General features: G+C 36.2%; 1 protein-coding gene across 6 annotated transcripts in view; it reads right to left on the reverse strand.

Moving 5' to 3' along the window:
* The window catches only part of LOC128862513 (protein giant-lens), a 57205-nt gene extending 32056 nt beyond the window's left edge, over positions 1-25149 (reverse strand). Inside the window, exons 1-2 of one of the 6 annotated variants that reach the window (XM_054101180.1) lie at positions 24768-25149; positions 22047-23064 (exon numbers count right to left, since the gene is read on the reverse strand). In XM_054101180.1, coding sequence (XP_053957155.1) covers positions 22047-22601 — 555 coding nt within the window. In that variant the 5' untranslated portion in view covers positions 22602-23064; positions 24768-25149. Of the gene's footprint in view, positions 1-22046; positions 23361-24537 lie in introns of those variants that run through there. The other 5 variants (XM_054101181.1, XM_054101177.1, XM_054101178.1 and 2 more) reach the window with 5 other exon arrangements.
* Between the last annotated feature and the right edge of the window lie 1288 nt (positions 25150-26437).

The following is a 26437-nucleotide window of genomic DNA, read 5'->3' on the forward strand; positions in this document are numbered from 1 at the left end:
ACACCATATAGCGGCTTTGAGCATTCTTTCGCAGTCCGAATGCAAAGAAAACGCCTACTATACCTACAACTAAGCCTGTACAAAATACATGGAACGTTAATCATTTAATTTTGATTTTGAAAGACTTTTATACTATATAAATAAATAAAAAAACACGGTAATCTTTACTTTGACCTCTACGAGCTTTGCAGAAACACAATCTCAACTTCCATACGACTGAGGCTCGGATATTCTAAACTAACACACGAACATCTTCTCCTCAACTTCCTCGCCCGAGTTATTAGTTTTGTGGAGAGGATCTCTCAACCCAGCACATCCTAGACCTCTGTCTAACCCTAACCACAAAACAGACTACCGGATTTGAAACTACGGTACCATCCACACAGTTAAATAATGTTACCTACGGCAAGGTGATTAAGGTATGCAATTATATGCTATGTTATTATATCATAGCATATTTAAAAATGTACAGTTAGAAATAAGTCATTTTGAAATAAGAACAATAAGCACCGAAGGACCTAGTAGCCAGTATGCTAATTAAGTTGATGTACGACTGACGTACGACGCCATTTGCAATAGATATAAATCTTCCGATAGGGAGATTACTTTTGCGCCACCTTGTACAGCACATATCAAAATAGGTATATACATATATGTACATATGTTTAATCGAATCTTCCCCGTAAGTTGGAAGAAGACCACGCCATTGAAAACTTGTCAAATACTTGCGGAAAAGGGAGTGCAAAAAGTTCTTAAACTGTTGTCATGATTCAATGTGCTCGTATTCTTCAACGAATCTGTGGCAACTATAGAGTACAGGGAATACTATATAATAGCTTATTCAAAAGAGGTTGATGGCAGGTGTTCACTACTACATACAAACACATATGTGCACCCCATTTATGTATGTATCTAGGTCAGAAAATTGAAAATGCGAGAATATAAGCAACAAGGGTTAATTGGCAATGCAGGTTAGGGATGCTGTAGAGATACCCACTATAAAATATACGAATGTAAATTTGTATACATAAGTACGTACGCGTGTATATAGCTATGTACACTGCTGTTTGTTTATTCTGATACATAACTTTTCTATAGCTAAAATCAAAAATTGCATTTGCTGTCGTGCCAAGCAGAAAATTATTCATTAATATAATTAAAGAGCTACATATATTATTTATGTATGTAAATGTATGTAGGTATGTATGAACATAAAGTATGCGCGAGACAATATACATACAAAAAGCCACTTGGAAAATTGGCCTATGCTGAACTTGTAGTTTCGCTATCAAAGTTCATGTGTTTTTTTCTTTTCTATTTTTGACATTGCAAAACTCATAGAAGTATAGCAAGGACTCGTTTAATGATTCGAAAAAGAAACTAGCTACTTTCTAGCAGTCTGAATTTCTTTTATAATAACCCATTGGAGAAGCATAAAATATCAGGTCAGTCCATAAGTTCGGGCGTATTTTACCCATAATTTCACTTTTGTACGATTTTTGCATACACAAAATTATTTGCGGAATTTAACGGAACTATTTATATTATATTATATTTTCTTTGATATAGTGTGCATTCAACAAGTTATTTTAATGGCGGATAGAAGCACGTGTTGTTAAAAAATAAAATGGAATCTTCGAACACGTATAAGAGGCGCATTTTTTTTATAAAAGTGGTAAAAATGCAACATCTGCTGCTGCAGAAATAAACACTGTCCACGGAGAAGATATCGTGAGTGTAAGGACTGCGCAAAAGTGGTTTGCAAAATTCCGAAGTGGTAACTGCGACGTGGAAGATGCTCCGCGCGCTGGTCGTCCTGAAGTCTTTAACTCCGACGCCTTGCTCGAACTCGTGGAAGCTGAGCCAAGTTTGATAATGGATTATGATAGCTCAGAGGTTAAATTCATCGCATGGAACAGTTCACAGGCACCTGGTTCGGTTGGGAAAGGTTTCAAAGATGGAAAAATGGGTTCCGCATAGATTTTCCGTCGCCAACCTTCAGCAGAGAGTGAATGTGTGTTCTCAGCTGCTGCAACGGCTTGAAAATGAAAGTTTTTTGAATCGTTTCATTACTGGAGATGAAATATGGGTCCTTTACAATAATCCTGTTTGCAAACGCCAATGGTTAGATAAAGATGAAACACCAGAACCGACCCCTAGAGATGGCCTTCACCCCAAGAAGATTCTCCAGTCTATTTGGTGGGATATGACCGGTGTTGTTTATTATGAACTTCTGGAACCAAACCAGACGATAACTACTTATTATTATTCCCATCAGCTATCAAACCTGAATGAGGCACTTAAAAAAATCGACCGTCTTTAGTGAATAGACGCAAAATTTTGTTTCCCCACGATATCGCAAGACCTCGTACCGCAAGGCAAACATTCCGCATCCACCATACTCTCCGTATATTGCACCTTGTGATTATCACCTTTTCCGTGGACTTCAATCTCATATAAGTAACAAGAACTACTCCTCAAAAGAAGCTATAAAAAGGGATATCGAAGCGTATTTTGGCTCCAAGGACAAACAACAATGGAGCAGTGAATTCAAAATTTGCCTAAACGTTGGGAAGACATTGTAAATAATGAAGGAAAATATATCATTGATTAATAAATACTTTAAATATCTTTTTTATTAATTTTAAAACCACCTTTAAAAAACGCACCAACTTATGGACTGACCTGATAATAAAAATATCATATAATAATAATAATACCAGATATAAAGCGATGAACTCAGTGAACAAGGCTAAGTCCACTTTGCGCTAAGGGATTTAAGTTTCGACAAAACACCCAAGAAAGAGCTGCCTAACACTGTCTGTCGTCATTTGCCACATATCTTTAGAGCCGTAAGAAGATCAGAGCATCAGCTTTGATTGACCTTTGATATACACTTGGGCTCACATAATTAAGTCACTTAAGTTTTTTTACAATATTCGCAATATTTTCCATGCCAAATTTGTTGCCTTAAGTTGTTTTATAAAAGTCTTATACAAAATCTTCTAAATAAAAGTTCCCAACTTTGTAAAGATTCACAAATTTAACAAATTAAAAAAAATGTCTTGAATATTTTCAACTTTTTAATTAAAACCTTTCGAAATTTGAGAAAACGGGGTATGCTTGTATGTATGCTGTTATTTGTCCATTCAAATTTAGTATAAAAAGCGTAAAAATTTGAATTCGCTCCAAAATCGTGTTGGTTTTCGGAAGTCTTTTATATGGAATAAAATTGTAAACGTCCATGTAATACTATATAACGCAGTATCAGGCATATTATGCTGCCAGTAATGTTGGCAACTAATTATTCCGAAACTTTTTGTGAAATTTTATCACCATTTTTATATGCATTTTTCCTCACGCACCTTCCAATGGTTTTCCACTGCCTTCGCCGTATTCCAATAAACCGAACTTTTTATTTGGTGTACAACTTTGTATTTTTTTGAAAATTTAAGGCTCTGCTCTAATAATGTCATTTGGCGCTATATTTTCCCAGCTTTCGGGTAGTACACGAATCTCGCATCATCAAATATCATCATCTATTGCGGCGATCCATGAATCTGATTAATTTTATGACTTCTTTATTAGCGTGAAAGTGTCAGATCATTTGCAATCGAGCGAAACAAATGGTAATCGGAAGCAGCAACGACTTCGGTTACAATGAGACAATTTTGCGACATAAGGCCGAGTGTTATCGTGCTTCTCTTGATACTGTGAACATTTTTCCTTCAGTTGGACTCAAACGTATTAATTGAGATCGAATCCAGTATCCTGTAATGATTTCACAAGGTTATAGTTCATAAAAATGCATCACAGCTTGTTGGTCCCACCAAATATGGGGCCGTGAGCATGTAGTTTGTCCGTCGACGGGGAAATATGTCCGGGCTTTCCGCGTACTTATCTGCGTTTCAAATTATCGTAGTTAACCCATTTTTCTTTGCCAGTAACGAAGCGAAAGGAAATCTTTTCGTCTTTGCAGCAACTTTTACATCACTGTTAACTGCAAAGGATCGTCTTATTATACTATATATGTGCATACACACATATGCATTTCGGCTTCAAAGCTTTGCCTTTACTTCTGAAGCGTTAACTTTTTTTACTTATTTTTTACTTTTTTCTGCTGAAAATTTACCTTTCCCGCATCTCACTGCGCAACTTAAGTGGAGATTCATGAATATCAATCGATGTTTGCTTAAAATTTGAAAAAAAATTGTAATTATTCTATGGAAAACATTTCACAACCATTTTACCAAACTTCTAAAAAACATGTTTATAATTCACAAAGTTATTAATCAATTGATTGACATTTATACTAATCAACGTAATAAAACTAGTAATAGAAGCGAAACTTCTTTCACAACCAAATTTTTCCACAGGGTGCATAAAAATGTACTAATGTATGCCGGTATATATGTTTTTATGCAAATAAATAAGTCTTGTACTTTTACCGGCTGTTGTTTGCTTAGCAATTCCTGTAGCTAAAGAGCATAAATCCGGAAGTAATCGTCAAAGGTGAATATCAAATACTAAATTCAAGAGTACAAAAACAAAGAACCAAACATAGAAGAAAATAGCACACAAGAAAAGCAATTAAAACCGGAACTACAGTTGTGGCTGTGGCTGCTTCTGAAAATTCCAACAACAATGAACGGTCATAAAATCTTTAAGGTGAAGCCAAGAGCATTTGACATTAAGATCGGAAGTGAATAAAAACTAATGCATGTTAAACCAAAATTAAATGGAAAAAAGGAGCAGTGCAAGCGGAAGTAAGAAGAAGAAGCAGCAGCAGCAGGTCGGAATCTACAGGTTACATGCGAACATATTCACATACTCGTACAACCATTTGAAATGCCATAGAATGTGAGCTAAGCACTTTCGTGCTGTAAATGATGCTCGCTTATGCCACGCAATCCGCAAGTGTGACCCTGCTAAGTAGAGAAAGACCAACAATAGCCAACAATAGAGAACAGCTAGCAGCATTACGGCAGCAGCGTATACACATATGTACATGTATACTACCTACATTTAGATGCACATTTAACAAAAATCTCATAGCAGCAGACCCGAATATGGCAGTAAAGAAGATAAAGTATGCTTGCCTATGTACAAAAAAGCAACAACAACAAATACATAACTATATATAAACAAGCAGAGTTTACCAACCGGACGGACGGACGGACGCACGCAGTTCAATCCACTTCCGCACTTCCGGATTCCCGTTCCGTTGTAAGTTGTTTGCTGTTGTTGTTGTCTTCTTATTTTTCTGACACATTCCCGGCATACTTATTTGTTCTATTTGTTCCACCTTTTTTGGTCGCGTTTTGTTTTTTTGTTTTTGTTTTAAAGAAACCTGTTTGGTACAGTAAAATACACGCATTTGCTAATCGTCTCTGTTGTTGCTGTTGTTGTTGTTTCATATGTTCTTCCTACTCCGTCTTGTTGTCCTTCCGGATACTGTTGATTTGTTTTATTTTCATTTGTTTCTTGTTGTTGTACATCGTTGTTCCGGATGCCTTTGTTGTAAGCAAGTGTTCTAAGTTGTTGTTGTTGTTGTTGGTGTGTCGTTTTGTTGCTTTGCCCTCCACTGAGGAATGCATTAAATCACTTCCGGACTTCCGGTTTAACCCAGAAAACCTTTCACTTTGGCAACAAGGATATGTGTGAGTACATCCATATGTACGCACGTATGCGTATGTGCACGCACGTTTGTACTTACATATGTATATATGTATGTAATTACTGGCACTGAGTATGACGCCGTCTGCCACAGCCAATTCGGTAAGTGGCAGGTGGCTGCAGATTTATAGAGACAAGCGCGCACACACATGCATACGTACATACATACACATATGTACATACATAGATACTAGTTCTAAGCCATACTAAGACGATGACAAAAATAGGTATAACTCGCTGCAGTGAAAATAAAAATGCTGTCGGGAGAGACAATAATAAGTAACAAACATTTTGCCTCAGATGCACATGAGATTTTTAGACTTTTATGGTGTTAATACTACTCTAAATTATTTTTTAATACGCGGAACTCATTTTTAAAAACAACGTACACTTTCTAAACTTCTCACAAGACTAACAAATTGCACAACGCGTATTGTGAAAAGGATACGCCTATTTAGCAGCGCATAAAGGGTGATTAAATTTCAAGGGCCGATGTTGAATGTGAACCACATCTCAACGTCAACGACACCGTTGGACTTCTTTCTTTGAGGTTATTTGAAAGAAAAGGTCTACGTCGATAAGCCAGTAACAATTCAAGAGCTAAAGGATGAGATAATTCGGCACATTAACGGCATAGAACCTTAATTATGTCTTAGCGTTATCGAAAATTTGGAGCATCGGATGGAGGTGTGCCGCCGAGGCCGCGGTGGCCATTTAGCCGACATTTTGTTCCATGCGCAATTGAGCCGTACCAATATTATAATAATAAAGAGAATCGACAATAATTTCGTAAAAAAAATGTATTTTATTAAAAATCAACACCGGCCCTTAAAACTTAACCACCCTTTACATTCTTTTTTATAACGGAACTCTAAGTTTGATTTTTTTTCGCATCCATTACACGACTGTACTTTCATTCCAGAAGTTTTAAATTTGTTCCAGTTCTTGGTTTAAGCCCTGTTATAGAATCCTCTATTCTATTTTTCTTTTGTCTTATTTCCCAGGTGTAATCAACCCACATATTTTCTACTCAATTTACTCTCTTCCCTGCTCTTCCCTTTTGTCGCATTAAATACTTATGAATTCATAAAACCCATTCGTTTTTATTGCTACTAAATATTTATTATAAGATTACAATAACACTTTACATAAATACCTATAACAGCAGGATACCTGCTATTAAGTGCCCTTTTTCTCATAAAACTTAAGTGGTCACAATGAAAGTGTATGACTTTAGAAATGAGGCAGGAGGTAACGCGATATTCAAAGCATTTTAATCTTTTAAAAACAGGTGAAGGAAGCAAAACGATTTTACACATTTTAAATTGAATTCGACAAAAATAATTTGTAGAGAGTTTGTATGAAATCTGAAAATACATTTGCTTTATGCCACGTATACATATGTAAGTATTTTCATGTCTTTAACCATAACAAAAACTGATAAATTCGGTCAGAGTTTTTGGAATAAAACAAACTCATTGACAATGACAGTTAAACATAGCTTATAACATCAGAGACACGGACAGAGGGACGAACGGAAATTCAGTTTTAGTATAAAAAAGTGGGCATGATTTTATCTGATCTCAATAGTAATTATGTCGTAACTAAATGAGTTTACATTACTTAAAATAATATTTTGAGGGGCTTTTTCCAACATACTTAGGTTTCTATACACCTTAAGTAAGGTAGAGCGTATGCAGTCCTGACTCAAGAGCCACATCTAAGCAGTAATGGCATTTCGGTAATCAGGACGAAAATCCATAAACTGATGCTGTATGGCGGTGTTTACCTGCTTACCAAGATTCTGCATACTCATTAGGAATAAGCTATAAGTATTTATTTTAATTAATTTCAACTATGACGATTTTGCTACTGTGAGCCTAGAAGGTCTTTTTAGGAAAATGCCTACTGATGTCGGCGCACGAAGGTGAGGCGACGTCACCTGCTTTGTTGCTAAGGGGAGCCGCGACTGAAGCGAGACGCAAGTTGCACCAAGTCTTATCACATTTGCTGTGGAAGTACAACCATAAATGCATGAGGAGAGCCACTTCTTGATTTCATTCTAACCAAATACATGATTATCTGTAGAAGGCGTAAGGACCCCACTTTGTTACTGCGGTCAGGGAAAAAGCGTTTGACCTCACTCTTGCCTCTTTCTCACTGTTGAAGTGAATCTCCAATTGGGGGTTACTGTTATATTCAGATCTCTTTGAATAAAATCCGGTAATAAAAAGATCCCCTACGGAAGCCTTAAAAGTACGTACCGGGATCTATACTGTAGAAATCTGTAAGATCTGCTCCTGGATGCACAGGTTAGATAATTTCAGGGATCCATCGACGAGTTGAGGGTAGAGTTATTCACCACTCCGTGTAACAACACTTTTGACAGCTCTTTTCCGTTAAGACCGCCCCCTAAGAAGGAAAACTCGCCTTGATGGATAAGGAAATTCTCTGAATAAATAGAGAAAAGAATGTTAAGTCGCCCCAGGATGAGAGCTTCACAAGTTAAGTTTAGGAATAAGTCGGAAATTAGGAAAACTAAACGGGACTCATGGAGAGGATTATGTCAAAGTGTAGTAGGTTGCTATGAGTTCGCAAAAGGCAGACGCATTATTTGGAGTAATCCCGCGCCGATAAGGTACCTGGGCGAATCGGCAACCGGGTCCGATGTTGGTGCTCTCGAAACTAGTCGAGGAAAATGCTTGGTTTCCATTTCGACAACATCTAAATACTTCGATGGTAGACTCATTTGGGTACCTGATCACAAGGGCAATGCGGAAAACAACTAGGTGAATGAGATAGTTAGTCAAGGTACCTTGCGAAATGAGATGATTAGGGCTTACAAGAAAACCCTGGCCTGCTCCTGGAAAGGTGAGCTTCGCGTTAACTCAGCGAGCACTGGGCAAGGACATCAACATGCAAAGCAGCGAGATCCATGGCCACGGGTGGAATTTAGCTGCCGAAGGGATCTTCTAAGACTGCCCATAGGCAACAACGCGGTTAGACGTTGACTCCTTCCTATACCAGCTTTTTGGAGATTGAAAAGGAATCACATCAGCACCTTCACCCTCACTCTCTGCACCTGCGGATGTAGCAGGTTTTGATAAGATAGATTTCATCAATGATACATATGTATATATGAAGCCATTAACGCAACCGTAAGTAGTCCCCGCTCGGTGTTCTTGAGGTCGATCAAAAATAGTCCCCAACTTCCCTTATATAAGGTGGGCCATCAAACATTTGCTATTTGAATCGGCTATTAAAAAAAACTAATCAATATTTTTTCAAACTTTTATTTTTATTTTGAAGATTGAACATTGTAATTTATGAATGAAAAATAATAATGACTGCCACGACTGGCTTTACAGTGGGCCATTACAGTGTGCCCAATTTTTAAGCACATTTTAGATTGTTTGGGCTCCAATTTCATGAATGGCAACTTCGATTTCGTGTTTTGAAGCATCAATCGTCTGTGGATGTTTCGCATAGCATTTGTCCTTAACGGCTCCCCACAAAAAATAGTCCAACGGGCCTAAATCACAGCTCCGAGGCGGCCAATTGATATCGGAATTCAAAAACGGTAGCCAAAAGTTCGAGTGTAACTTTGGCAGTGTAACAAGTTGCACCGTCCTGTTGAAACCAAATGTCGTCCATGTCATCCTCTTCAATTTTTGGAAAAAAACTCGTTGAGCATGTCACGGTAACGCTCGCCATTTACTGTAACCGCGGCTTCTCGCTCATTTTCGAAAAAAAAGGTCCGATGATGCCGCCAGACCAAAAACCGCACCAAACAGTGACTAGTTGTGGATGCATGGGCTTCTCTACAGTAACGTGCGAATTTTCTGAGCCCCAAATCCGACAATTTTGCTTATTGACGTAGCCACCGATGTGCAAATGAGCTTCATCAGAAAAGAAAAAGAAGACTCACCACTTTGGAAATAGGTTTTCAATATTTCCCAATTTTGTTCATGCGTATAGCGTCCCATTTCGTAAATATCAAACCTTTAAGTAAATTATGAACACATTTGAAATGCTATTTGTGTTACCATTCTTAAAAAAATAGGTGGTTCAAAAAGCAAACGCTATATGGCCCACCCTGTACTATCTTGTCTGTCCTTCTTCCTTTTATACCTGCAATGGTATCACAAGGAACACATTTTGATTTCTCGTCCAAATGGGCACTCTTATGTGCACGCCTAAGCTAGGTTCGATATGTTTTTAATACTTTTGTTTTTGATTTTTTTCCTCGAAACTTTGCTATTCGGTATTTTTAGGTATCGATGTTTCAGTTTTCAAATTAACCTAGCAGAAGCCAAATTATAACAATTTAGTATTTCGCGTGGTGAAATTTTATACCCGAATAACGGACGAGTTAACAGCATTTGCTTTGTTATAATATTCGACCAAATACCTAATCATAAGCTAACCTAACCTAAATTTCCAGGCCATGAGCCGAAGGAAGGTAGATGTCATTGTATGGAGCCGGAATGATATCTCACTTGAAAAGAATATGCAAAGGAAAATGTTTGATAATTAAATATCAAGATGTTATTTCGCTTCGCTATTGAAGAGAAGAAATAAATCAAAATGGTGTGTGATAAGAGTTCATGTGACCCTGAGCGGAACTTGGTGAATAATTATCCGAATCCGAACGAAATATTCACCCTGGACTTTGTGCACTTAAACTGAGCTCACGCTCGTTTGTGTCTCGCTGATGCGGATAGATCCCACCTCCTTCGTCCCATATAGTCATTGAATAACACTACGTTCAGAGTTCTCAAAATAGTATCTTCATAGAGGTGAAATCTCAAATGTTCAGGAGCTTTGAGAGAATTTCGAGCATTTTCTTAACCTCCATTCGTTGCCTAACAGTACAATGAATGAAAGAACAAACTAAATGACTGGCTAATGTTTGCAGCCAAGCCAGCCGGCCTTCATGTAGTAACAGTCACAGAATAGCTTCTAGCAACCACATGTGCACATGTAACCACACTTGGCCTTAAAACTAAATCAGAAACGGCTGTTGCTGCATTCGAATGGGTCTCGTTTGTTTATTTGACGCTGTTCATTTGTTCGTTGATTTTGGCCATCGGTCCAACTGAAGCGAATTTCGTTTGCTTTTGATTTTTTCTTCTGTTTGTTGGATTTATTTTTTTCATTTGGCCACAATGATGCTGTGGCGAACGCTGCTGAGTAGTATGGTGGACGGGAAGAGATTTTTCGTATGGCTTGTTTTGTTTTTTGTAAACTTTTTCATTCAATTTTTTCATTGACTCGCATATTTATCAGTTTTTGGTACCCCTTTTTCTTTATTTTTTTTTCTTTTGATGAATAGCGTTTGTTGTTGTTGTTACTCTTACTGCGTTTGTCCGGCATATGTTAATGATCGTCATTAAATTGAGAGCCCGTAACACCGGTAGCTGTTTTTCTTTGAAACTTCAAGTATCTCTCGAATAGTATACATGTATGTGTGTGTGTGAGCAGTTAGCCACGAATTCATTGGTAAATATTTGATTTTGGCTGTATGTACAGAGGATGTGCATACATAGAACTGGTTAAATATACCTTCATGCAAATACATGTACCTACTCCTCTACGAAAATCCACATGCGTACTATACTTACATGTACGAGCACTGCATGAGTGTGTGTTTGCTTGGGAGCGCTTTTAGCCATGTGGCTCTGTTTACTTAAATTCCATGAATGGCTCATAAGTGTCTCGAGTTTCTTAACACACACACACACATACATGCAAACCGTAGAACTGGCAGTCAGGCACCTGGTATGTGTGTATTTATATAAAAGGTAAATACATGGCTATATATAAGTATGTATACATATGTTTGTAGCCTTAGGAGTAAGCACGGCGGTCAAGAATTTCATTCAAATTAAATTATTTCAAATCTACCACAGAAGAAGATTCCATTTGCCGTGACAAGTACCCACATTCTTTCTTATTTTTATAATAGTTTCTTTAATGGCGATGCTTTTTTTTATTGTTAACCCTGTTAACCTATGAGGAACACATAAATGTTCACTTTAGGAGCAGATTTATTTGTGTAGTAGTTGTTGGTGAACTGAATATTTTTTAACTGCTTAATTTCACTTATTTTGGAAAATAGTTCTTTCTTTTGCTGCTGTAATTAAATATATTCTTGTTTCTTTTTGAGGTATTAAGTTGTAACTGCCGAACCTGCGTGGGAGGAAGCTGATAGTGCTTTGCGCAGCTAAATGTAAAAATTAAATTTTTTTATTAAGTAAAACTATAATATTATTTTCAATTTGGCACAAAATAAACAGAAGAAACAAAAGGAAACTCCCACTAACAATGATAATAAGGATTCTTGATAACGATACGGATACTTGAGCACCTCCCATTACCCTCTCTCATGCAGCATCAACATTCTCCAGGATGGCAAAGCCGACACTGTATTACTACCGTAGTCAACGCCAAATCACATCAAAATTTTGACCTAAATCAATCTCGGTTTTTTAAAAGCTCAGTAATGCAGGAGTTGTTGAAAATAAATTATAAACGAATTTTATGAAATAGTACAAGTTTTGAGCTCCAAGATTACTTAGCACAACTAAATGAAAGGAAAAGTTCACCTGTTAAATTTCTACATTTCAAATGATCCCAATGACGCATTATGATTATAAGAATATAATATAGTAAATCAATTGGTTAAAGATAGAAATTCGGATTTAGTTATATGTTCAACAATGAGGTAAACTTTTATACAAAAGAAACAGAACAGACCAGCTTTCACGGACAAATTGTTATGGCGGCGTTATCGTTTTGTCGCGAGCTATAAGTATCGTTTTTTTTTACTCGATGGGAACTATCGATATCCATAACTATGGTTTGACAATTGAGAATGGCAAACTGTGTTGACATTTCTGTTCAGTAAGGTTTAGCATATCATTATGAATCGTTTAACGCCTCCAAATTGTGTAAATTTACTTAAAAATAATAATAATACATAAATCTGTTTGCGAAGTTCATAGATCACTATCGTCCATTTTGCAAGCGGTTTACATGCTGGCGGCATCTTCGGTACTTATTTCTTTCGAAAGGAGGAAGGAACTGCCGTTACGGAACTGGCGTCCGCTATCGATCCATGCCTTCTGAATGTTTGTTTGCAAATATTAATAAAAAAATCGGCGCAACTTGCCTAAAGCGCGCTTAACAATCGATTAATTGCCATATCTAACGATTGACGCCATACGGCCAAATTTATTGCAAATAGTAGTCAAAAATCGGGCTGATCGAATTGACCATTTAACGCGTAGCCCCGGCGGACATACGCCGGATATCAAAAAAAATTCAAAAAATAAATGCCTTGAAATTATCTACCAGATCATAATCAAAAAAAAAAAAATAAAAAATTCAGTTTTTTATTAGCATTTTAAGTTATCAAGCTCTTAAAAATCACCCGTTACAAGTAGCCATGACTTTGTCCGAGATTCGAGGTACTTCGCTGTTAGTGCTTTATAATATTTATAACCCTTTAATATTTGATCCTTCGCATTTCTAAAATGCGCTGTTAATATTAAAAGTTATTATTATTTTCACATTTAAAAAAATTCTATTGTTGGCTTTAAGTCACAACAATAACTGATCTTAAATGAATTCGTTTTACGTCTTGCACAAGAATTATTAAAAAAAAAAAACTGTCACAATAATTCACTTTAGAAACTCGCAACTTCCGTAACAACTTTTTAAGTTTTCCGGCTCACTTTAGTGCGCGAACCCATTGCAAGCTCCCAATAATTGGAGCATATGTATGGTATGTATGATAGAAGACAAAAGGAAAGAAATAAAAGGAAAATAGGAAAAAAGCAAACAACATAACAGGCACGGCAATGCATTTATGAATGAAATATCAATGATCCATTTCTTTGTCGCCAATTGCCACATGAATTAACTGGCGACCGACCGCCACTGTGTACATATATACATACTATGGGACGTGCACATACAGTAAGGCAGTTGAGTCAGACGCCCGCAGACTATGTTTTGTTGCATGATTGGAATTGGTGTTGGCAACACTAAACACCAGCGACAGCGGCAGCGGCAACAGTTGTTGGACATCACCACGGTTTTGGACTGCTAAGCTGGCAAACTTTTGTTATTGTTTCATTGTATTGACGCTATTTGTTTTGCTTTTACATTTATGTTTGGCGTCGTCGTGCGTCACTTGACTTCCTTTACTTTTTTTCTTACTTCACTTACTATGTTGAATATTTTCCATTGCCGGAGTGGAAGTTGCAACAACGCAAAGCACTTTTGCAATTTTTCATATTACATTCATACTATCCATGTATTTGTGTGAAATAGTGGCAACAACAACAAAAATGCTTTAGTATAATTTCCATTCATTTGACCACTTAAGTGGCGCATTCGTTTCCGCTCATTGATCGGTTAGTTGGTTGCGAAAAAAATGCTTAGAAAAACTGAAGAAAAGTGCATACTCATGCTACACACGCATTGGAGTATAAGTATAGAAAATAACACAAGGATAATGATGATAGTCGCTAAAAATAACAATTGTATAAGAGTGATAAAAAAAAAAGAAAACAACAGTCAGTGCCACTTACAAATATGAAGGAAAGATTTCTAACCATACTTATATGACATTCAAGTATTTCGGATGGAGAAACACGTTGCCTGTTTGATTACATCGTGATAAAAGGGAGGGACGTTTATAGATTTTTAAATCCGAACCTACGTGTCAGCAACTCCGATTATTGCTGTGTCGCTCGGATTTTGCCTCTACTCTATTCTACGCTCAGAGACAACTTTCAACATGATGATATATCTACGTGAGCAATAAATAATTGGTACACCATTTTCGTGTCGTGCTTAAATTTTTTTTATTTTATCTAATTTTTTTTTTTTTTGGTTTTTAGATAGGTTAAAAACCCGATGAGCTATTGTTCGAATAGCGGTCGCCCCTCGGCTGGCAATGGTAGACCTGCGAGTGTATTTCTACCATGAAAAATCGCCTCAAAAAACTATTTGCCGTTCCGAGTCCGCTTAAAACTATAGGTCTCTCCATTTGTGGAACAATACAAAGGCGCACACCACAAATAGGAGGAGGGGCACGACCAAACACCTAACAGAAGTGTACGCGCCAATTTTTTTAACTTATCCAATGATATAACTAGAACGTGAAAGTGTGAAGCGATGCTGAAGCAAAACATTATACTTTAGTTTCAAGGTCACTTGCTAAGAGCATTACAAATGGTTTGCTCTTAGCTGCCAGAGGTGGCCGCTATTGGAAAATAATATTTTATTATCAGTTCTAAGTTTCCTTTAAAAACTACCTTCCACCAACCGATTACTTGTCACACAGGTGCACTTGACCACAGCAAAGGGGATGATTTATTCTCAAGTGCTGCTTCTTCAATTAAGCTGAACTATGTTTAAAAGTCTGAACACTCGAAGGTAAGCTTTGTTTCAATTTTCTGCTTACTAAAAGGCTTAACATCAATCAAATGAAGGCGTTTTTACTAATGGCAGCACACGAAAAATTCTTTAACAAAATAGTGGAAAATAAAACAGTGCGAATCTTAAGATACACCTGCTTTCGCATAAACATGCATAAATATATACATACACCAGTATATATGTATAGGAGTCATGTCGTCAATGCACCAGCAACGAATTTTTGTATCTACATACATATGTACGAAGTTGGTTGGTTAATTTACTGGCTGATTGGTTGACTGCCTGACTGACTGAAAAAATCAAACGTGGTATCTTTGGGCTTGGCGGCGAAATTTATGTGTATGTGCCTGTGTTTGTTTGTTTGTATTTTAGCCAGCATCAGCGGCAGAGACAACTTACTACATATTTCTGCGATATTACTACTACTGTTATTGGCTGTCGATTATTGGCTGCCTGTTGCTGGTAATTGTCGGTCGTCGGTCGTCGGCGTTGTGTCAGCCCACGCTCGCTGAGTGTTAAATACCGTAAACAGCTAGCAATGGAATGTTGTCTAAATAAATCATGAAATAAAACATGATATGGGCACATATTTATATTGTATGTAGATATTTTGTTCAAATGCAACATATATCTACTCATGTAAACTATGCACATATCCAGCTATTCACATACATACATGTGTGTAAGTATATGATATTTATAAAGTATGAATACCTACATACGTATATGAGTAGGTATTTGCATTTTTTTTTAATATTTTGTAAATTTTGTTCGAGTTTCTTCGATTCAAGTTTTTTTCGATAGCTTATTGCAATATACGAGTATGTACATAGTAGCCAACTAATAACACAACCAAATCACCGCTTCATCCTTATAATTCTAATGTGTTAACATTCCCTCATTGATTTTTTTCTCACCAATTGAATTTTCTTCATTTACCATAATTTGCTTATTTTTTATTACAAACTGAAGCTTGCAAGCATAAATTACAAGCCAAGTTAAAGCTATGGCTGCCACGGCCTTCGGCATGTTCTTAAGTTAAATAGTTAATTACTTACATACGTATGTATATTGATGTAACTAGTATTTGGGGTACAATAGATTTTTCAGGTCCCAGTGCTAAATCCTCTCGTAACCAACTATTTTGTGTATATTATCGGTTTTAGGGTTGGAAATGCATTGAATAGGGGGGATTGAAACAGACTTGTAAAGATTAGTGGAGTTGCAGTCCATAAAGTGGACATATGTGTACGTCCGTTCTGAGTGACCTAGAGGGACTCGTGCAAATTTAGCCACATCCAATCTAGATAGTGAAGTATCTGCCTACACTGGGTTTTTGTCAACTCAAAATGTGTTGTACCACGTAAAACATTTTTCCCAAGTTACTTTTTTATATCGCGTACCATTTTTTTTGTTTTTTTAGAAATTCGACCACGTAATTTACGGAGTCAGTAAGCTCGTTACCATTTTTGTGTGTATGACCCGGAGACGAAATTAGTAAAATTATACAAGGTGGCGCAAATTAATTAAAGCTAGAAGGTTACCTTCGGCGGCCGCCGTAGCCGAATGGGTTGGTGCGTGATTACCATTCGGAATTCACAGAGAGGTCGTTGGTTCGAATCTCGGTGAAAGCAAAATTAATAAAAATATTTTTCTAATAGCGGTCGCCCCTCGGCAGGCAATGGCAAACCTCCGAGTGTATTTCTGCCATGAAAAAGATCCTCATAAAAATATCTGCCGTTCGGAGTCGGCTTGAAACTGTAGGTCCCTCCATTTGTGGAACAACATCAAGACACACACCACAGATAGGAGGAGGAGCTCGGCCAAACACCTAACAGAAGTGTACGCGCCAATTATTTATATTTTTTTTTTCTTTAGAAGGTTACCTTCTCGTACTTATCAGATACAAGGTTGTGCAAAATAAAGATTTATAATTCTTGCTAAAAGCGTCGTACCTCTTGTTGACTAGACAGCTGCATTATTTAAACAGACAAGTAATGGAGCACTTGAAGGTCAATATAAAGATTTTCATCAGTAAAAATTATTATTTTTTATTTATTAGAAAAGTCATTCAAAAATTTGATGATTCATTTTGCGCCACCGTTTTTTACAATTAAGGTTTTTCGAATTGTAATCGGCTAATGGTCATTATTCTTGATTGGATCAACTGATGGCAACTCATTTCGCCTATATAAAGGCATTTTCAATATTTTTACATCTTCAATTTCGGTTGTCATGCTGAACCCAGTCATATTACCGATTTGGAAGCCGGCTATGAACAGGAAAGGGTATCCTCTGTGTTAATTTTTTATATGTTCATTTTTATCAACCAATTGCGGTTTGAGGATGGGAATAGCGGTCGATTTTAAAAGGGAAAATTGGCAATTGAATTTTGAAAATATTAGTGATAGCTTTGCTCAATAATGATATATTACCCACTTACTGCACATCGGACTCGGCAGCAGAATTCTGCACGCCTATTTCACACGTATTCACACACTCGTCCAAACTGTCGTTATTCAGACGGCAACGAAGCAATATGAGCGGACACTGTGTTGAGTTTTTTCGTATATCACAAATACTATCTCACCGCTGGCATGACCCATGTGATGTCAGTCAATCAGCTGATTATTTCGAATACACGGCGAGGCGGTTAATGGTCTAATCTTTGTCACATCTGTATAAAGCTTCTCTCCATGGTTCTACTCACTACCGAAGATATTATTTTAACTAACTTTTTTAAGTGTATTATGGCTATTGATAAATGGAAGTGATTTGAGGAACAGCATCAAGACGCACGCCACAGAGAGAAACAGGAGCTCGGCGAATCACTCAAAAAGGGTGTAAGCGGCAATTATACATATAAATGATAGAAGAGGTTTTTCGAATAATCCCAGTGTATTTTTGATTTGAAAAATCTTTTCATAAAATACCATCTGGCGTTCAGAAACAGCATAAAACTGTTGGATGGTAAGACATCTTTATAGATATTTTTTTTTTTGTCTTGAAATAAAGGTGGAAAATTGCTACCGCTATTTTCTTCTGGTCGCTGTTTATGGCATAATATTCACGCATGTACTGAACACGAGTGTCTGCGTTTGTTTCCTCAATTGTGAACTATCGAAGTGGGAAGTGAAACATAATAATAAAAAGTTTCAAGTTGTATATTTCTAAAACTAGACAGATACATTTAAACTAGCCATTGAGGAATATTTCTGTAATGCTCCAGCTTCGGCAAAATTCTGAACAAAGAATTTTTATCGCAACTAAATGGAGGGTCTGAAAGGTATATTGAATATAAATTTACCAAGACGTCACCGCCATGTGAATGAGGTTAGCCTTGGGTAGTTAGCGTGATTGAGTGAGTGATTTGACGGTAACCTGTGAGCTTAAAACAAAACATATATTTTTTAACAGCGATTGCTCTCGACAGAATGAAAAGTTTTTGAGTACATTTCTGACATGAAAAAGTGGTTAATAAAAACGATTTGCCATTGCATCCTATTTATGGCGCAATGCCTACAAATACATCATCGATTCATAGAAACCCTTTGAAAATAATCTGGCTGTTAGTGGCAAAAGCTTGCTCCAACCGCTTCGACTGCCACTCATCGAGCTTGATTACAATAAGCAAGCAGCGTGCGAATTGACTATATAAAATATTTCATATTTAGTTGAGAATTACAAGCATGCGCGCTAAGTGAATGTAATAATAAGCACGCAGTAAGGATGGAAGAGTCTTGCCGAAGCCCTATGCCTCCGAGAGGGGAAAAACTCTTTGGGAGGCCTACAAAATGTTTGTGGACCATAGTAGCATCTATTTAATTCATTGGTAATTGACTATATGTATGTGTGCATGTATGCATGTATGAATATACTTATCAGTATATATAATATATATATATATATCTATATACCATATTTATATAGTCAGGGATATAGAGAGTGCAATATTTTAAATCGATTTAATGTGTATTTATGTGTATATATGTATATATGTGTGTGTATTTTGTGCATGTAGGTCGTTAAGCTACAAACTAAATCGATTTAAAATATTGCGATCTCTATATCCCTCTCCATATGTGCATATGTGTATGTCTGTATTTTCCTATCTTTCTTCAAGCCAAGCTTTGGCCTTGAGTTCATTTCAACTGCGTCATCAGGAAGAATGTCGCCCGAAAAGTTGAATACATACTTATGCATCTGTAATATTACTCACTGAATTACCGTAAATATTAATCCAACTCTGTCTCATATTGACCCTTCATTGACCTCACTCAATTTTCTTATGAACGTATAGTACATATGTATGTGTATCTATGTGTAAATTTGTACTTCCTAACACTCTCTTACATATATGCATGAATACAGTACACAGTTATTACTCTTGTTTTAGTGGCGCCTTAGTCCCTTGGCTCTAAAAGAAAAAATAAAAAAATTATGTGTGCTCGTGAGTTTCTGCGTGCATATGTATGTATGTATGTAGATTTATCTGTAGTACTTAACAAGTGTTTGTTATTATGCTCGCTTAATTGCTATAATTTTATTGTTAATGCTGCTGTTTTAATCTCTTTTCTTCTGTTGCCTAATAACTTGTTCCCAATTGTTGATCTTCACCCCCAGCGAAGTGACTGTGCCACAGTTCCTCGTTGCATTTGAACTCTCTATACATCCAAATAATCTACGCATTCAATGTGGGCATTCGCCACCACTTAGCTTTAGCGAGAAAATGAATACTTAGTTATTTTTAGCCTCTGCCGATATAGGGTGTTTAATTTTTTAAATGAAAAAAAAAAAAAAAAAAAAAATAGCTCTATTTTTTTTTTATTAATTTTAAATTTTTTTCATTAATTTTTAAATTTTTTTATTGTATTAATTTTTAAATTTTTTGTTTTCATTTATTTAACTAATTTAGGCTTACATTCAACCGCTAGTAATTTTTTTCCATCAATGTATTTTAGTTTTTTACACATACATAATGTATACATACATACCTACATAAGCACCTACATGTGCTAAAGCATTCGTGTGCATGTATAGTATATTTTTTGTCTTCTTGTTCAATTAAATGCTGTCAATTAATATTATGACGATGTAGATAGAGCTTGGGCAACAACAACACAACTTATCATCGTAGGCACCTTTAGTCAATTATAGCAGGGGTTGAAAGTTCAAGTTTTACATATTTATTTCTATGCATTACACAATTCGTCTACGACTCTTTAATAATAATTCTATGATCCACATGCATGCTGCCGTGGGGTTTCTCGAAAATGCTCGCTGACGAATGCATTAAACGAATGCAATTACAGATGCCACTGATATCGACTTACAACTGCTTTTGTTAGAAAATAAAACGAAAAAAAAAACAACTGCAACAACATATGTACATATATCTAAGAGTTTTATGTTGCTACTATAAGGCACTAGTCAACTTTTCCAATGAAATGATACATATACTGTTCGAATCGTCGAAGCTCATTCTTGCACAGTTTTTTATATGTTCATAAGGATACCGGATCTACACTCTGTTCCTCTTGCTATTATTCTTAAAAAATCAATATACGCTGCTTCGAATTTCATGACCATTTGACCAAGGGCGCAGCCTCATTAGTTCTTCCTCGTCTCAATTGTACATTAAACCCCAGAAAATTCCCTTTTTTGTGTATCGCATCGCTGAACAAACTGAATGCATTACCCTGCAGGAAGCTTTTCTGCTGTTAGTACCTATTATTTATTATTTATTATATTATGCGAGTACATTCCGTTGGAAAATTATGATATAAAACTTATTTATTACACTACATGGGGAAAAACTGCGTAGCTATGTAGCCACTTTTACACTGAATACTGAAAATTTTTAGAATTTTAAATAAATCTTGTATAAAGTTTAAAACTTGGATGAATATGATATTTGTTACAAAATCAACACACCACCGGATTGAACAAGTGGCGTATAAAAGCCAACCAAAACGGGTTAAATTAGTATCTATTTACTATATTTTATCCTCGAAAAAAAGCTATCGATCTCTACTGGAATGTTGAACAATAAAAATCCATAACTGGCAAAATGATTTGCGATCAGCAATTCACAACCTGATGTTTTATCAATATAGCCTGTATTCTTTTTGCATGCGACCTGCAAAAGAAGATTGTGAATTTATCTGGTAAGCAACACCTCAAAATATCTTACTTGAGTTGATACAACGGATTTTAGTTGAAGGAGCTTAACTTTATGTGACTTGATTAAAAAAAAGATCCTATTGGGCATGAGCCACTGGGAAGTCCTTGAGAAACTCCAACTAAACGTCCAACTAAGGAATACACACATAAAACCGCGCCGCATTCATACTACCTAAATTTTTGTTGTTCTTTTGCTTGTTTGCTTATATTTTGATTGAGTTTTTGTGTACAGAAACCAACAAATTGCAAGAACAAAGTACGTGCAAACAAAAAAAACAAAACTTGCAAATTTTGTTCTTGCACCACTGCTATCACCTTGTATGGATTCGCTTTGAGTAAAACGAGACTTTCAACTGTCGGATACACAAATAAAATGAAACAAAATGAAGCAACTGTGAGTAAATGTAAAATATAACCGATTTCGGGAATTCGTTTTGCAGGTTGGCTGCAGGAGAAAATTGTAAATATATAAAAATTTTCGTGGCGAATGATCTACACACCTTTAAATGAATTTATTTACCTTTCAATTGTCACGCAATTACTCATCACCCAATAGATCAATCCAAGGACATTCAACGCGCGCATATTTCCTTGAAGATATGAGCGACAGAGCAAAGCGACAATTCAATTTTTTACTATTTATTCCAGCCTAGACAGTAAAGGCTTAAGATTTTTTTATTTTCAATAGCAAACCACGGGAATAGATTTTTGTTTATTATCCTGCTTAAACTTACCCCAACTTGATAGAGTATGCGGACGTTCTGAGCTGTAATGTGTGCCCCCCCATGTCGTTGCCTATTATAGCTGTTGTCGTCCTTCTCATATACTGCATAAGGGCTTGTGAATTTTGAAAGCTTTAACTGTTGTTGTTGCTGCAGCAGAGATTCCCGATGATATTTGTGTTGCTGGTGTTCACGTTGTTGTTGTTGCTGTTCGATAATCTGCAACATCTGGCGTGAACGGCGATGATCCGCATTATGTTCATGTTGTTGATGCTGTTGCGGCACACCTGCTGCCGTATAATGCAAATCTGTTGCAATCGGTTGTATAGTTGATGCGGTTTTTGTTGTTGCCGCTTGTTGCACATACGCTTTTGCATTCGCTGTGGAATATTCCAAGCCTCTAAGTCGCGTATTATTATTTATGCTGCTATCATCGGCCGCGCTGTTTGCTGCGGCTGCTGTTGCTGTTGCCGTCAGCTCGTACACTTCAAGCGGTAGACGTGTCGACCAAGCGGTACATAGTTGTTGGGAACACATCAACACTGCCAGGATGGTGTGTGGCCACATTTTGTTTTTTTTTTCCTTTATTTATTTATTATATTTTTTTTTATTTTTTAAATTTCGGAACGAAAATTGATTTTATTCCAATATAGTTTTTTTATATTTTCTTATTTCATTCGCTGGTTAGTGACTTATTGCTGATTTCTTATTTTATAATTATAGAAGTTGTTGTTGTTGCAGTATATTACCTTTTTGTAATTGACACTTTGGAGCTTTACTTGCACACCTTGAGCTTTTTGGCGCAACTTTTGCAATTTTTGTTGCTTGTTTGTTTTATTTGTAATTTGTGTGTATGTGTGTTTTTGATTGCTTGCAACTAAAGTGTTATTCGTCTCGTCAGCACAATTTTGTATACAAATATAGGCACCTCTATGCAAGCGCAAACTGCACTCGATTCGCATCAATACAATTTTTAAACGATTTTTTGTTTAGCTGAAAACGGTTGGGTTTACTGTGTGGTTGTTGCTGCCTGCATACATAAATATATGTTTACATTGCAAGCTTATGATTGCATTCATTCAAATGTATGCATGTATGTATGTAGGTATGTATGTATAAATGAGTTATGTAAAAATGTGCTTATGTGAAACAACTTCTCAGCAAATCTGTAATTTTGCTTCTGCACAGTTTACAATTTCCTGAAAGTTTCCTCGGCAACGGGTCTGCCCATTATTAAATGATTTTTTTTTTTTATAATATTCGTAAAATAAGTTTGTGTAAAATCTTTGACACTTCTAAAATTATTTTACTATCTAAATACATATACGAGTATGTGTATGTAAAAGTTTTTAAGTATTTGTTATACAATGTTTTATTAAACTCAAAATTAATTTTTTTCTCAATTAAGAAAAAAAAAAACGTTTAGAACTATTTTCTAAATTAGTTTTTACCATTAAAATTATAGTTGTTGCATTTTCAATTTTGTAATTATTGTTTTTCGAATTTTTATTCTCAAAAGCTTTGTTTTTGGGCTTGAACTCCTATAGTTAAACAATTTTGTTTATGATATTATTATTTTTCGAGTTACCTTATTTTAAACTACACTTTTTTATATTATTACTTGCTTTCTTTGGTCTTCATTTTTGTTTTGTACGTGGATTATTGAATTATTTCCAAAGAAGTAAAATAATATTTGAGTTTCCTTTTCTTTATTAGGTAGTTTTCTTCCACAATTTCGTAAAAAGGAAAAATATTTGGTTCAAAAATTGTTTACTCCTATTTCTGTTGACTTTTTTTTAATTACCTATAGATTTTAAGACGCAATTTACTTTGTTTTTTCGTTTTGCAACTGTTATTATATATACTTTTATGAAAATTTTTTGTTTTGATAATTTATTTGCAACTATTTTTATAATTTTTTCTTTATTTGCTTCTAAAGTATTCTCTGTAAACAGTTGTTAGTCTTTCGGCATTTATTTGGGGTTTTTTTTGTAAACAAAATTTATTGACTGTCTCTTACTAACAAATACGAGTATGCAGAACCCAAAGTTCTTTATTTGTTTTAATTATGTATTCTATTTTTAATAGTTTCGTGTTTTTCCGATATTTCTTGTTGTTGTTGTTGCTGCCTTTCTTCTGTGTTTTTAGAGATTAAAGGCTGCTGTGGTGTTTTTGTTTTTTGTTTTTTTTTTTTGTTTTCTGAGGCTTGATCGTTTAATTACCGCGCCAGTTAAATTATTTTCCGCCTGATTGCAATCGAAAATTAGTTAAACATTATGTCATTCAATCAACCCGTGAATTGTTGTTGTCTCGATGCTTCTTTAGTATGGCTGGTTTTTAGAATTTGAGTAAATACTCTATCGAAGTCGTTCAAAATCTATTTTTCTTGCGCATAAAAATGTCCTTTCTTCGAAAATAAAAACCAAAATTTTGTTCAAATATTTTGCTTCGATTGTACAATACATAAACACATCCATACATACACTTGTTCATATTCACATACCCATGAATTCGATAGATCGAAATCACGTCCGTTGTCGTCGTCGTTGGCGCATTTGGTCGCGAGCCGCGTAACTCGAAAAACTAGTCGTTGAAAAAATAACTACTATAGATAGGTACTACATACATACATACACACATACATATGTACACACAGGCATGCATTCAAACACATGTGTAGTATAGGTAGAGTCGTCACCAAGTATTTATTGAATGAAGTAGGTACGCGCGCACATTTACAACTTGTTTTCATTCATTCATGAAAAACTTCATTGATCGCACACGATAGCAGCAATAACAACTACTCATTCCAACAACGACGCTGGTAGAGCTTTGACTCCCTCGCCGGCGCGAAAATCAACTTCACTTCGCCACTGAGAATGTCGTTGAATGAGATTTTCGTGAAAAAAAACTCTCAATATCCAATTTTCTTTTAATAGAAGTCTTCGTTTTCAAAGTCCTTAGAAATTATGCGTGCATATACAGTTAGTTCCTTTTTATGTTCCTTAATACCAATCGTATTTATATTTAATTTATTTCGTATTCGTTAGTGTTGTAATTTGTAACGTTTCATTAAAACACAAATATTTCGCTTGCCACTTCGACTTCACTTTTCGAACTGATCAAACAAACTGAAAGATACAAAAACCAGCAATGTTCGCATTTGCTTATCGTTCGTCGCAAAGTACGTACATACATGCATATGCTTATAGTGTCTTACGTCGATGATGACGTTGACAGCGACGACGGCGCAACTAGCGCTTAAGCAACGAATGCCTTACTGTCGGCGTGGTAGTAGCCGTTGTCAATGGTCGATCATTCGTCGCAATGGTGGTCGTGCTGTTCGTGCTTGCGGTTAACGTATACACGACTATGAAAAACTTGAATGAAAACTAATACAAGCGCACAACGTGGCCACAGCCACACCAGCGCACTCTCGCATGCACAAACATTCTGTTGCTGTTGTTTACCTGATCAATGCAATTCCAATTCATGTCTGCCATATACATATACCCTTCACCGTAATGCCTAAACGGGCAGCACTCGGAGCAGAGTCGTAGCCGCAGCTGCACGTCTGCCGTCTGTTCACGATTGCATACAAACACATGCATACGTTTCCGCTCCCCTCTGCCACTTGTTTAAAAACATTTCATGAATGAGCGCTCGAAGATATGAATGAATTGTAAGCAGTTGCGCTACTTGCTTGTCCGTTGGCTGTTCACCCATTGGATGTTTGCATATATGTTTGTATGTATAGTATGTATGAATATTATATTGGTGTAAGAGTCTGTCGTTGCTGCTTCTGCTGTCGCCGCTGTTGGCTCGCAGCATCCACAACAACATCAGTACCATTCTTATTCACGTCTGAACGAAGTAGAGGCAGAGCGTTTAATTCCTTTTTTTTCTCCGCAGTGCTTGCGGTTAAATTATTTTTATTACTTTTTTTAGCTAGCTAGTGGCTGGTTGTTATAGCTCACTTTTGCGCAGCCGTAAAGTGTCCGTTTGTAGGGTTGCCAGTTGTTTATGCAAATCAGTTGGAAAAACGTATGAAGAAATTTTCATTCGAGGTCATCAAGTTCTTTATAGTAAACGCACACTTTTAGATATGAATAAAACAGACTAAAACTAGGATGCCTTGGAACAACCTTAATTGTCTGGAATACCTCCACAGAAATTAGTAGGATATACGTATGTATGAGTAGTAGTAGAATGGTTAATATACATATGTATATGGTCGACCAAAGATTCGGGGATATAGGTACTCGGGCTTAATGGAAATAATATTCACATTGCTTTGAGCTTTTCAATCAGGGCACTACAGAGTTAAGAAGCATCTGAATCTACGATACGCTTGTGAATATGAGGATACGTTTAGGTTATGTATGGAAGAGGAAAATACCTAC

The sequence above is a fragment of the Anastrepha ludens genome, chromosome 4 (genome assembly GCF_028408465.1).
Source record: "Anastrepha ludens isolate Willacy chromosome 4, idAnaLude1.1, whole genome shotgun sequence".
Classification (NCBI taxonomy): domain Eukaryota; kingdom Metazoa; phylum Arthropoda; class Insecta; order Diptera; family Tephritidae; genus Anastrepha; species Anastrepha ludens.